At 38.6% G+C, this 14,611-nt stretch overlaps 1 protein-coding gene across 3 annotated transcripts in view; it reads right to left on the minus strand.

The window, feature by feature from the left end:
- NRP1 (neuropilin 1) overlaps nt 1-14,611 on the minus strand; it is a 110,502-nt gene that overhangs the window by 58,440 nt on the left and 37,451 nt on the right. For all 3 annotated transcript variants that reach the window (XM_010006981.1, XM_010006980.1, XM_010006979.1), the window contains exons 3-4: nt 6,896-7,077; nt 1,989-2,216 (exon numbers count right to left, since the gene is read on the minus strand). In XM_010006981.1, the coding sequence (XP_010005283.1) occupies nt 1,989-2,216; nt 6,896-7,077 (410 nt within the window). The remainder of the gene's footprint in view (nt 1-1,988; nt 2,217-6,895; nt 7,078-14,611) is intronic.

A 14,611-nucleotide genomic window follows, 5' to 3' on the forward strand; every position in this document is an offset into this window, starting at 1 on the left:
ACAACTGCTGCTACCTCCAGCAATTTGTATCTAAGGAAACATTTCATTCTAGCCTACAAATTCAGTTGAATATTTACAAAAACATGTACACATCCTTATTGAATGTCAGGATAATTTTGGATTTACACAGTTTGTGAGGGAATTGGAAGGCTGATAATGCCTGTTGATAACTGCTCTTCAGTATGGCTCATCTACTTTCTTGAACCAGGAAATTATTGCTTTGAAACCCTCTGCCACTAACAAGAATACATTTCTTTTTGGTAATACTGCACAAAAATTGATTGATGGAATAATCTTTTCACATGTCAGTTTAAATGTAAGTTCTACAGGAATTCAGCTTGGACAGATTTGGCTTATATGCAATTAAACCTATTATTAAATGTTCCAGACATCATTGTTGTAGTGTAACAATACTGTTTTCCTAACTGAGGCATTAAATACTAAACAGTCTTTCAGCTACTATTATGGCTCTTTCTTCAGTATTTATTGGAGTGGATTGAAAAGAGCCATGATAAACCCATTAAGCACAAACCAAAAAGGAAAACCAAAATACATTAAAAAGCACATACCTATTTACTGCAACATCAATAACAGTTTTAATTAAAATTATACTAGGGATTTATCGACGAAAACAGGCAAGTTTAAATGTCTTATTAAAATATGTTCCTTAAGTTATATGTTTTAATTTAAATGAAATATTAATGGAAGATTAACATTTGTAGAAACTGCCATTATAAACTGTTCATAATAGCAAAGAAAATATCTATTAATACGAGTTATCATACCAGTGGAAAAGGGAAATAGCTCTAATTAGTGCCCAACACAAACAACATAAATCTTCAGTCATTGAATTTTGCTACAAGTTACAAAATTAAGAAGAAAAAGGACAGCTTCAAGATGCTTCTTTTTATCAGCTCATGCCATACACAGGGACAGTGAAAAAGGCATCACAAACAATCAGTTCTACGTAGCTGTTTGCACAACTCGTAAAAGCATTTGGGCACCCTAAGGATTAGGCGTTCAGCTTCTTTTTAGGTTGGAGTCCTTGGAGATCTGGTACCTGGCGGCCCTACCTAGAGTGGACTTGGATCTTGTGGAGCCATTGCCATATATTAAAAAAATAGATAAATCATGCAGCTATTTTGTTCATCAGACTCAGTAAAACAGGGATATGAGATTGGACAGAGGGTGCAATGAGGGCTCACAGGCTCTATAGGCTTAGCTAATATCTAGCTATGCACTTTATGAATTTGCACAAGGTCAAGAGTGGTCAACAACTAAGTAGAAAACTACTCAGATGGCAGAGAAGTAAGTTCCAGAAGGGTACCCAACACATGCACCCTGACGCATGTGCCCAGCTAATCCAAGTTTATAAATTAACAAATTAAGATAAAACCTTTGGAAGACAGAGCCCAATAAAGCCGCTGGAAGACAGAGCACTGTAAGAGAGGAAACCTGCACTGCCCAGTCATTGAAGCCACCTCAATGAGTAACTCAATGACTTTTTACTGACCTAGGTAATCATGTAGTTGCTATGATTTAAATCGCATCAACACCACATTTTCTCTGGCAAAGAGATTTTCTCTGGTCTGTAGCCTAGTTCCTCCACAAGCTGGAGGGTTTGCTCCTGAAGTCCAGTTTGTGCAAGTTGTTGGAAATTTCTGAACAATACTCATGGGTTTACTGTGAAAATTTGGGAATACATTATAAGGCTTTACATTTAATTTATTTTCGTGTAAGAAGTTTGTCACATATTCCCTCTAAAAACAGAGGTTTCCTCTAAGCCCAGTGTTCCAAATTAAATGTTTCATTACAAAAATCATTCACACTGTGATGCTTCCCTGAATGAATTTACAGAACATTTTTCCCATTTCTTTTTAATTCAACTAATTTCACATAAATCAAGCAAGGATCTCACATTTAAAAAAATGGGGACGTGCCTTCTACAGAGTAATGGTTATACATATCACAGTCCATTTTTCTCTTACCATCAGGGAATCCGTCCCAGATTTCCAATCGGTCATAGCGGCAGAATGCTCCCCCTGGAGTATTTGAATCAGGTTCTAGCTCAAAGCTTTCAAATTCCAGTATAATCTCTGACATCTTTGGTGCAAAGATAATATAAGTGCATTCAAGGCTATTGGGATACTTTTCAGGGAATCCAGGGGATTTTATCACTCCACTTGAAGAAGTAAAGTTTCTGGAACACTCAGGTCCTGTCAGAGAGAGAGAAAAATCACCTGGGTTAACACTGTGCTACTAAGCAGAGTAGTTAGCTGGAAAACAAATTAGGTTGTATTGTCTCTCCAGCAGGAAAGGTGGCTTTTCGATGAAACACCTCATTTTAATCACTATATTAATCATTCAGCCAGCTTGTTCCTATTATGAACAGTCACGTTTAAAGTGCAGTTCGCATATACTGTCTGATCTCCAATTTTCAATTTGTATGGAACAATATGAAAACTTGTACCAACTCTAGAAAAAAATATGACAAATACAAAGTCATGTGGGAACAATGAAAGTATAAGCTGTAGAAATCTCAACAGACCCCTAGAGAAATAATTATAGGCCCTTCAAGCTCAAATCCTTAAATCTTATGGCTGACAGGCTTTTATTGGTGAAATAGAATTTTTTTACGAAAGCAAGTGAGTGAATTCAGTAGAGGGAGTAGTGGTTTCAGATTCCTGGAGCACTGACTCAGTAACTCTGCCAGATGTGACCTATGCCTCCTTGACAAACTAAACGTGAAAGGTAATTCGTACATGTACCAAGGGTGAGTGACTCATTCTGAGTGGTGTTGACACAGGTGGACCAGTAAAATGTTGCTGTTAGTGCAGGCATGATAAACTGTGTGATTACAGGCAGAGTTGCTAGAAGTCACCTAATGTCAATGTTGACACACCAGCTTTCCCTGATGTCCCCACAATGGCATAGCGGGATGCTCCAAACAGGGCTCTTGGTAGAGCAGGAAAGAGGCAGTAAAGATGCAAGGGTATAAAAGGCCAGATCACTGGATTTGCCTTTGCGAATACAGGGGACTAAACCTCTCTGTCTTGTTGACAGATCACATTTCTCCTTTGTTTAGGTCCCTCAGGAATCCTCCCTGCGCATCCCACATCTGCAGGTGTGCTCAGAGCCAGCTGCAGGCACTGCCCCACACATCCTCCCACAAGGTCAGCAGAGGTACTGCTCTGACTTTCAGCACTCTCAATTTAATGGAAAGTGATTTATTGGATTTGGGGCATCAGTGGATAGCAGCTGACCTGGGGAGATTGGATAGGAAGACTCAGATCAAGGTCTTTGGACCTGGAGCACAGGCAGGACACAGGAGAGTTTGGCTGGAACAGGTTGTTCTGGAGGAAGAGTGTGTTCAAGATTTCAATTTGGATGAGGACGCCCAGCATCCTTAGAGGTTGCAGTCATGAGCCTTAGAGGATTTCCAATGGTTAACAGAGATCACTGAAGGAAAACAGTCTGGCTTGTTGCATATATGAATACTCTCATCTCACCATAGAAAATCTTTTTCTTGTGAATGTGCCAAACATATTACCTCCCACAGATTTGGCCACTTCCCAGCTAAATTCAGCATGCAGGAGATAGGTCTGAATGAATTTAGTCAGTTCAGGTATTTTTGTCCTTCAGTAGACACTGACAGGAATTGCTTGAGCTATAACATCAATATTCAGAGCACCTCGTGGTATATTTTGGAAGATGTAGATATTAATGCTCACATAGCCTGACCTGTTCCAATTTGGAAAATTGCGTTTTGCCTATAATTAAATCGCTCCCTTACACATTAGTCGGGTATTTCTCTTCTCTCCCTGTCATTCCCTTGTCTCCTCGTCATATATGGGAGGGTTATGCTCAGGTTGTTGCTCCTCACTCCCACCAGTAGCTGCTGTTCTGGGATAAAATAGTTTTGCTCTGCCATTCATAGCATAAAGTGCTCTGTACTCCTCTTGAAATCCAATAAAAGATGCAATATAAAATGTAAGCCAGGATCATTATTGCTTTATTAAATACAGCCAGATCCTGGCTCTGTGAGCACACAATTGTCAGGCTCCTTACACTCACACATGGTATCTCAGTACCAGCTTGCTTTATTTTAAACACATTCAAGTCAATCTGGTGCAAGAAACAAAAACTGTTTTCAGAAGATCTGCCTCCCTAAAGTGCCCTCCACAGATTTTGACCCTTTATTGACACTGTGAAGGAAATCCAAGAATTAAATCAACACTGAGGCTACGAGGAACTCCATGGAGTGATGTTAATGAAAAACTGGGTTCTAGCAATGACCAGAAAGAACAGGTATTTCTGAGAAGGAGGAACTACATGCATGTACCTGTATGAACTGGAGTGAGACAAGCAAGACAAGTGAGAGAAGCAAAAGAGAGAGCAAAGGAGTAGAAACAGATGACACTGGAGATCATTTCACTTGCTTTCTGTAGGTGTCACTGAACCAGAAAATAATTTGTCTTCCTGGTTGATACTGTCTTTTATTTTAGTTTGCACCATAGATTTAGCCAAATAAAGTTAGGAATGTGAATGCAAAGTGTGTAGATCCTCTTCCAGCAAACAGGCTACCCATCCATCCTAGCATAGGCTGGCTGACAGAGCCAAAATAATAAACATTTCATATGAGATAGATGTTGAGCAATATGGGTTTCATAGTTTTCTTCAGTGTCTTTCTGATTAAGGAGCTGGATGAGAAGAAAAAACACTTCTGCTCGCAAAGCCCGTACTACATTTATCAGAGTCATTATGTGTGCTGGTCTCTCCTTACAATTTTCATGGTGTTCGAAGTGTCAGGTTTAGAATTCAACTTAGGACATAGGTAGTGTAATGCAGTTTTTCTTTTCAAAAACTAAGGAAGCATTCACAGGAATACTGGACAAAAATTAGACTGTGTGCTGGAATGCAGCTCAATCTTCAGCTCAACACTACAGGACCTTGGGCTTGGGATAATTTTAATATTTCTCATACCAGGGAAATTATGAGCTAAGTTGTGAATATGCTAAAATGAAGCATATTAGTCTGGTGTAAGCAACTGAGCTTCACCTGCGTAACAGGGTAGACTGGTCAGCTTTATTTAGTACAGAAATTAAAATGTAAATTTGGGATAGCATATGTGCATTAACTCAAAAGATAAAAAGGCCTGTGTTCCCACAGTGACTATAACTTGTATCCTTTGTGAACACACAGCATTTCTATCACCATATCTGGTGATAACTTTCCTGCATTAATATACAGTTTATGTGGAACGAGCTAGAGTTAAAGTTGCTCTGGGAACATAATTTTTGAGTTTCCTGACTTCTGTGTGTGCAAAACCACATTCATAATGCCATCGTAACATGGTTAATGTGTATCACTGAGAGATGCAAGTGACCAGACAAGGAAATAAACATGATATTTCTGTCAGAGCTCTGAGTTGCAACTACACTATTAGGAAATAAAGAAAAGCTTTTTTTCTTGAAAACACTCAGTTGCTAAAATAGATTGCTTCACAGGTCATTCTTTGACTTGTTTTTGTTTCAGCCTTGTTCTTTAGGAAAAATGGCACTGTCTGTATAAACACTGAGAAACTTCAGGACACAGTATCAAGTGTTTAGCATCCTAAATAGACCAAAATAAATAGAGATGGTTTTTCAGGAAAGGTTGGTGTCATTTGGATGCTGAGTTCTTTCAAAAGATGTGACCTTGAAGGTCACCAAAAGAATTTCTGGAGCCAAGAGTGGATTTACAGACAGGGAAGATGGTGAACAAGAGGTCTGTGGCCCCAATTAGCACTGTGCAGAGCAGCAATTGCATGCAACAGAAAAGAGACTTCAGTACTGTGCTTATTCTCATTAACAGTACAGCTGCCATCAAGTGCATGTGCTGAATGCAGCTGAAAATCTGGCACTTATTTAGGTGCATAAAAGGTACTTGAACTGGTTTTGAAAATGGGGAACTCTCTTGGAGGGCTGTGTATTGGCAAATTGAAGTTTTGAGCTGTTTTTGTGAATATGACCCTAAACATTGATGTTGAAGCAAATATTTTTTTTCTATAAAGTTAAGCCCATTGTTTTTCTGTATCTTACAAGTTTTGGTCCTCTGTTCTCCAGGAATGGAACTTAGGCATTATTTATCTTCATCCAGCTATAGGGAAGGTGTATGCCAATAAAAACCCATCTTACTCTCATTCTAACTGTTGATTCAGAAAGAGAGTTATCAAAGATGGACCGTCTATAGGCCTGGCTAATCCTGGACTGGTTGTTTCTCTGGGCTTTCTCTGTGCCCTGTACAACTGTCTGTGCTCACTGGCACTGAACTCCTGACACGAGCATCCAGCAGGGCATGCCTGTGAACAATGTGAGCTTCTCCTGTCCTGCACCTCCCAAACATGGTTTGTGAAAGCAACAGCAACCTCATCTGCTGCCCATCTGTAGTCTGGTCTTTTCTGAGCCCACAGCCACCTCTTGGGAATGCAGAGCAAAACACTAACCAAAAAAAATCAGGGGCTCAGGAGGTTCCAGTGCTGTTAAGGCAGTAACATTGCAAATCATGCAATAATTATTTGCATTTAAAAAGAAAAAAAAAAAGAAAAAAAAAAGAAAAAAAAAGAAAAAGGTTAATTTCAAAGGAGCAAAGCTAATGGTTTTAAGAAGGTTGAAACACACAGCTGATGAAGACTATCACATTACACCCAGAGGAGTCAGTCCTCAGCTGTACCGATTGGATTCATAATGATTTATACCCACTGAATACATGCCCCCTTTTGGAAAGACAAAAGTATCACCATTTTCTCTTTCAAGCATTTTCATGTATTTCCCACCTCCCAGAGAATTATGATGAACTTTTTGATGAAAGCAAAAATCACAGGTTATGAGGTATATACCCACAAATTGTTTCTTACCTCTTTTGAATACTTCGTAACGGATAGAAAATCCTGCTCCATGTGTCTCATAGTCGGAAACAAATTTAATAAAAAGATATGGTCCTGAAGACACTAAAGGAGGGGGAGCAATTTTTCCACAGTACTTTCCCCATAAGCGTCCTTCAGCATTATCTCCATCAATCACTTCAACGTAATCATACCTGGTAGATAAATGGAAGGAAGAAACTTTTAACTTCCAGGAAAGAAGGAGACCTAATTAATTTAAGAACTATAACACAACATAGATAATCAAGAAAAATGCTAGCTTGCTTGGAAAATGCATTATGCTGAAAGATGTAAGCAAAATGAAATAATTAAAATGGACTACATTATGTCTGTAGACATCATCTGGCAACATGGAACTATTAGGAAGAATGGTGTCCATTATGCTTGCAGACAATGTCAGCTAAAGTAACCAATTAACAAAAAAAAAAGAGGAAATCTCACGAGCACAATTCTGTATTATTAAATTGTGTTCCTTTGTCTGTGTAGTGTTGTTATCAATACATAATGCATAGCATTCTTTTCAAACTGTGAAGTTCTGTTATGAATTCAAAAATGTCTTTTTTGGCTGGAGCTCCTTATGAACAATACTTTGATTTCCATATGCTGTCCTTCAAACATATGTCCACAGAATAATAAATAATTCCCTAAACATGCAATTTTGTTAAAAAATCCACCATGTTTCAGATAAGTGGTAGAAAAATCTGTTATTTTCCTTGCTAGCTGGACAAATACTTTGGAGCAAATCACAAAATCCACACATCAGTCATAGCATTTGTTTTTTCTCAAACAAAACTTGTTTCTTTACAAATCATCTTTGCTTAGGTATTTGAGCCAAGAAGTGTATATTACAGTATTCACACTTGTACAGGATGTGGTAACTGAATAGGCTGGGCTAAATCCTCCCTAGTTACTTGCTCAATTTTTAAGGACTTGATAAGAAAATGTATGTAACATATTAATGACTGGTGGTTAAAATTTGCCTAGGAGCAACAGCCATGCTGGGGTTACTCAGCCCTGTCACCAGAGGTGCCAACAGATAAGGCCTGGCCTGAGGGATTTGGTTTCAGAGGGATGAGGAAAGCTTGGCAGCTTGGTACACTGGGCTAGCAGAGAGAATACAAATGAGAATAAAAGTAATGGAGAGGCAGAAGCTGCAGGTGCTGAAAAAGGTCTGGTTTTGAGTTTTATTAGCAGGTGGCTTCACTCAGCTCAGGGCTGGAAGGAGGAGGATCCACAGTTTGTAGGATCTTTTCCTAAAAGGTGGTGGCATTTGGAGCCTGGGTTGTGCTCTGGGCCTCTTTCAGATGGTGGCAAAAAGCTTTCCTCTGCTCCTGCCTTTCTGTGTCTCAGTCGTGCTGCTGTTCTATTTAACAAGTTGCTGTTAGCCAGACAATCTCATTTACTTTTCATTATGCTACTATGACTGACGTTAAAATGTTGCCATTAATTTGTTTAGATCCTTATTCTACTGTTATGTTCACTGAAAGATTCCAAGCATATTAATCTACGAGGAAGAGCTAAAAATGACAGCACAATAAAGTATGTCTGACATTTTTAAACAGATCAAAGGAAAAAAAAATGTCTTCATGATGACCAATGTCATTTTTAACAACTCTGCTCCAAACCGTCCAGGGCACATTACTTATGTTTACATGAAGCCCTGTGGGACAACTGCAAAGATGATATCACTAGTTAAAGTGGACGGCTTAAAGCTCCTTAAATTGAAAATGACATTACCTCATCAGTTAAAATTGTGTGCCAGCTTTCGTGTATATCAAGTAGAAAATAAAGCTGACACTGATGGAACTGTAAGCATTAACATATGTGAAATATTGTGTCAACTACATTTCCTCTTATGTATTTGATTTTTCTAGTAGCAATTGCTCAGCTAGTTAGCGTCACTGTCCCATTTCACATTGGTGGAAATACAAAGTGGAAATGTTCATATCTGAGATAATTTTACAGATGCTTTGAGTACTCTGCTTTTTTTTTTTTTTTTTTTTTTTTAAATATATATTACACTTCTTTATATAATTTCCTTATGACATATATGTAACAGGATTTAAGCATTGGGAGGAGAGTTGTAAAAAGACTTCAGAATTGTTTTTCTTAGTTGTTTGCTTTTAGTTTAATTTAGTTTAGTTTTTCCCTTCCCTTTAGAAATACCTTTAAGAATGCTAGCTCTAGGTTCACTGCAAAACCTACTGGAAGTACTCAGGAATGCAGGCTGCTAGCTTTTATACTTCAGGGAAAAAAATGAATGTTGAGAGTTTTTAACAAGGAAACCTTTCTCCAAATAATTAACTGCTTGTTAAAGAGAAACCACATAAAACCACAGCATCTGAGTGACAGTCTTTTTTCTTGTCTCCATTATGACATTATCCCACCACCTTCCCAGTCTGCATTCATTGCTCAAGCCTCAACAGTATATTATTTTTCAAGTGAATATCAAGAAGAATTCAATTTCTGAATTATGAAATGATACAAAGAAATTTAACTAAAAATGCTAAGCAAATTTTTGCATGGCTTTTTACTTCACATATTAAGAAGTTAAAAAAAAACAACCCAAAAGTTTTGAATTCAATATTTTTATTCTGCTACACATTAAAACTAATCAATCTGCTGTAGTCTTAGTATGTCTCTTGAAGACAGCCAAAAAATAATTAACTTGGAAGTACGAATTTTGCTATTATATACATTTGGTAAAAAGTATTCAAATTAAATTCTATCACTCTCTTGGGTTTCCCCCTTTACAGCAATAGTATGCCCACCCCTTTCCATTGTCCCTTATAGTGACAGAATTGTAATTGATGGTGCTCTTTCTGGCTGCTGTGCTTTTGTAAATGAAATAATTTGGATACTAAAAGGCTGCCTTCTAAAGGATTTTGCAAACTGTAGGTCATGCAGGTTTTTTTTTTGCTTTTGCTTTGAAAAATTATCGAAAAGAAGTTTAGCTGCAAGATAACAGGTATGAAGTGCAATTTGAAAAGGGAAAACCTTAGAGAGCAGCCCTACAACCTTATTCTATTCTTATTCCATATTCTAAGGATCATGTCTTTCACTTGGCAGCTAACAAATGGATTTGGATTCTCCCACACTTGCGACAATGTGTGATATCTGGGCCTGCTGTAAGTGAGTATCTGTATTATTTTATTCAGAGGGAAATGAAATTACTCTGGATTTTACTAGTTTATACTTGGAAACCAATATCCTGCTGTCATTTTTGCACTTTTCAAAATCCTACCAGAGACCACAGTGTATCACAAACAACTGTTCTTGTAAATAGGAGAAAGTACAGTCACAACTTGAAAATGGAGTTGCTGCCAAGAAAGCTCAGAAAGCAGCTTGCATCTCCCTCTGGACTTAGTAGCAGTTCTTCTCCATAAGTTTGTCAAGAGAAGACGCTATGCCAGGGATGCAGTTGGCACATTGGCATCCCTGTGAGGAGACTGAATGTGTCACCTCTGCAGCGCCCAGACAGCTTTGGCACGCAGCCCAGAATACTGAGTTTGCAAATTTGGATTTCCCACTTGGCAATTCTTCACTCAGTTACTACTGCCAATGGTGTGGCAAATATTTCTGGTAATGTTATAGTCCTTCAGGGTTTATGGCACAGAGATGTAAATATAAACATGGTGCTAACCACTGACTCTAGTTTCAGGTGAAAGACTAGAGCACGAGTTCACGTGTGAAAATAGGAGAGGCTGACCCAGAAGAGGGGTTAATCATCAGCTATGTTCATGGAGCCACCGTGCCACCATGAAAAAAAACATTCCTTTTTCACTTGTCTGTGTCTTTCTGGATATTCCATTTTTGCTTGATTTTTGTTTGCACACTCTGTGGCGTGCAAGGACCATGTGTGGCTCTTGGGTGGGAATCTGATGAAACTCACTGCAGAGCTCACACACACCCTCCCAGCCAGTGCCTGAACATGCCATTACTAGACAGTCCTAGCTTTATGGTTCAGTTAAACAATGTCTGGGACAGATTCCCATTGGAAAGATGAAGGAATCTGGAATTCCTCTACAAATTCTTGAAAGAACTGCAAAAAACTTGCTCTTTTCTTTGAAAGTGTTAGTTAGGGGTTCGAGGAGAAGGCCAAGCAACACGTGTCAAATGAGCACCAGGCAAAGAAAACCATGAACAGCTGCAGAATACAGATTATAGTCAATTTTCTATTTCCACTTTCCAGTAGGGGATAACAGTGCTTATGTCTGTTTTCAGTCTGAACAGGCTGGTGGCCCCTGAAGTGCACCATAGCACCTTGTAGTGAGGAAGTGCAGTGGAAGTGCTGGGAAGCCCTGCCTCATGCAGCAGCCAGCCACTCTGCCGAGCTACGTGCTGCCTCTACACACTTCCCTATTATTGGGGCAGCAAGACCTTAGGCATTTTGCCTAAAAAAATTCCTTCCTGAGACATATGCATAACTCAACAGAAATTTAAATATCTGCCATTTTGCCTTATGAAGCAACCACTGAAGAGTATAAAACTATAATTTATATCTGAATACGTCATATTTTTCTGCAGCATAATATGGTATGCCTCTATAGGGTGGTTATGAGTATTTTGATTATTCACCTGTTAGAATTAAAAGACTTTCCACCTCTTTTTTTTCTTTTATCACTCTGATTCCACTTCCATCAAGCTGCTAAATCTCTCCCTGACATGAATTATCCACCATGTTCAGGTTAATTTTGGTTCTGAGAATTTGCTTCTTTATTTTATAAAGATATTTTTATTTATTCTTTGCAAGGCTCCATTTCAGCTGAACAGAAGGCATTGCAAAAGAAAATATAAATAAAGAGTTTTGAGTTGTTCTGCACCATGGGTTTGTGTCCCATTAGTGACTGAGAGTCAGTGCTGTGGGATTTACTGCAGTACTTGTGGCACAAGGCAATCTGTATCCCAGAGCTAAAAGCTTAAGAACTGCAGGCACTCAAGGGACACTGACCTTAATCCCACTTTATTAGCAACAAGAAAAAGAAGCCCATGCTGTTAAAAATAAAAAATTAAGCACAGCCCCAAACGGGCCATTTTTCTGCCTGTAACTTCAGCATCTGTCAGGTTGCTCTCCATTCAAGCCTCCATGCAGCCTGACTGCTCTCCAGGGCCTTCTGTGCACACTCCAGCAAGGTGACTTATCTGATGGTATTGGAGGGGCAGCTGGCTCCTATGGAGACACATCAGCCCTCCCTGGCAGTTCTTTGTAGGTATCCACACAGGGGGGATTGAAGTCCTCAAGTGTGTGCCTCTAAACACATCTTGATGGAGGTGAAAGAAGCATGTGGCCCTCAGAGGGTCCTGGATGACTGCTGTGTCTGCAGCCATGTCACCAGCCACTCCTGGAGTGCCAGGAGGCTCAGGAGCTGAAGAGAACTGCACAGTTGTTTTGCATTTTTAGCCACTTACTGGCGTGCAAGGTGCCATGTGGTTCTGTGTGGTGTGTTCCTGCCTAGCTGCTCATCTCATCCCACACTGCAGTCTTCCCAATAGAAAAATCTTCCTCCACCCCATCAAGTCATGTGAACGTGTCTTTCTCTCTTTCTTTCTCTGTTTTAAAAATCTATTACAAATAATTTCTCGTACTGTGGACACACATACAGTTAGCACCAGCCAGGCAGTGCAAGCTCTGTGAGAAAGGGGGAGGTGGAAGCGCCCATGATAGGAGCCTTTGAAACTGGTTTTGCTTGTAGTGGATTCATGGTGTGGATGAAGCTTCCTAAGGGACACAGCATCTCATCTGAATCCCACAGTTCTCTAAAGTGCTGGATATTTAAATTAGAAATTTGTGATTGATCAACAATTTGTAATTTACTGAAATCCCTGTCAGCCTGGGGGGCCTTTGTTTCCGTTGGTCTTTTGTTGGCTGGTGTTTTTACGGTCTTCACCCAGGGCCAAAATTCACTGAAGTTACTCATACAAAGGTCCTGTCAAGCTAAGAGATTTCTGGGAATAAGGCCATTGGGATTTGGCCACTGTTCAGTAATTTACTAATGCCATTAACTCACAGTCGGTCTCCATTAAGAATGAACTAGTGAGGGTCTATTTTAGTACAAGAAAATGCTGCAATGAAAAAGAGAAAAGATGCAACAAAGACATTGATGGAAGATCTACAGTTAGCCACTGTAATGGTTTGATTGTGACGAATGTTAGCAACAGTTTTGTTATTGCATGGGTTTTTTAATTAATCTAAAGCTTTGGGATTTGCCCTTTATTTGAAAATAAGCTTTAATTCTCTGCAGAACAGAGGAATACAAAATACAACATACCTTAACCAATAAAAGTTAAAATCCCAAAGCTAATAAAAATAATCGCTACTATTTAAAAATATTATCCTTCATCTTATCACATGCTTCTGGTTGTTTGGCTCATGCCTTCTGCATACCTGAGATTGGCAGAACTGAAAATCTGAACTAAATAAGCAAGATTACATCTGCACTTTTATTGATACAGCTCAACTGAGAACAGTAGACAGATCTTTAGCTGCTGCAAATGAGATTAGCCCTTTTATGTCCGTGGATCTAAGCCAGTTTACACTGATATATGGCTAAAGAGGGTGCAAGTGGTGACAGAATATTTTTGCTTGTATTTACTTAGTTCTATTCTACTTACACCAAAAAAAACCCGGAAAATTCTTCAACAGAAATGTAAACTCCAGGATTCATCCTGGGAATGAATGCAACAATGTCATGCAGAAAATGAAGAAGAATCAGAGGTTGTGAACTGGGTTTTGCTATTTTAGTACTGCAATGTCCTAGGGGATGTAAAAGAAAAAATCTGCTAATGTCTTCAGCATATCTATCTGCAAAAAGCATTTCACCAATGAAAAGATTTGATCTTAGGGCAAACTCCACTGATTTCACTTCTTACCACATACTGTAATAAATTATAATATAATGATCCCAGTATACAAAAAACTTATACGAAAACCTCTTCTGGGAAGAAACATTCAATTTTAAATCCTTTCAGTGAGGAACTTTGGTTCATAACTTTCTGACATAGAAAAAATGCTGTATTTTCATGGAAAAAGGTTTCTGTCTGTCAACTAAGACAAATTTACAAATCCAAGACTTCCACTTTTAGTGGGGAAAGAAGAAACACTTAGCAGTTTAAAGACCCTGGAGATGAAGGAGCTTTTGAGTGTTAAACTGGTGAAGTTTAGTATTTATAGGAAATTCACATGCGTCTAATTACTCTAAACTCAGATCCCAAGTCAAATATGCCATCTGGAAGATATTAGAGTAATTTACAACTTGTTCACCTCCCTGTTTCACTGCAAAATCTTACTTCTAGCCAACTTTCTAATGTTCTTCACAAAGCAAAATGCAGTCTAAATTTTATTATTATTTCTTACTTCATCTACATTAAGCATGCCAAGGGCCTAAGAAACTGGAAAAAAAAAACCTTATTTTTTTTTAACATAGTAATTTTCTCATTACTTGCTGTACTTCAAGCTTTTTATTCTTTTATATAGTAATTTCAAGTATGAGGGTTGTGCCTTGCCTTAGTTTGGTTTTTAAGCATTAGTTTGACATGGTTAGATTTGAAAAGATATTCTAGGTGATAGGAGAAGGAAAATAAATGGCACAAGCAGTCATCTTGCATAAGAGAAGGCTCCTGTAAACAAACAAACAAACAAAAAATCCAAAAACCTCAATTATACAGTTTTGATTTTGTTTTTATGGCCTC

The sequence above is a fragment of the Chaetura pelagica genome, unplaced genomic scaffold (genome assembly GCF_000747805.2).
Source record: "Chaetura pelagica isolate M959 unplaced genomic scaffold, ChaPel_1.0 scaffold17, whole genome shotgun sequence".
Classification (NCBI taxonomy): domain Eukaryota; kingdom Metazoa; phylum Chordata; class Aves; order Apodiformes; family Apodidae; genus Chaetura; species Chaetura pelagica.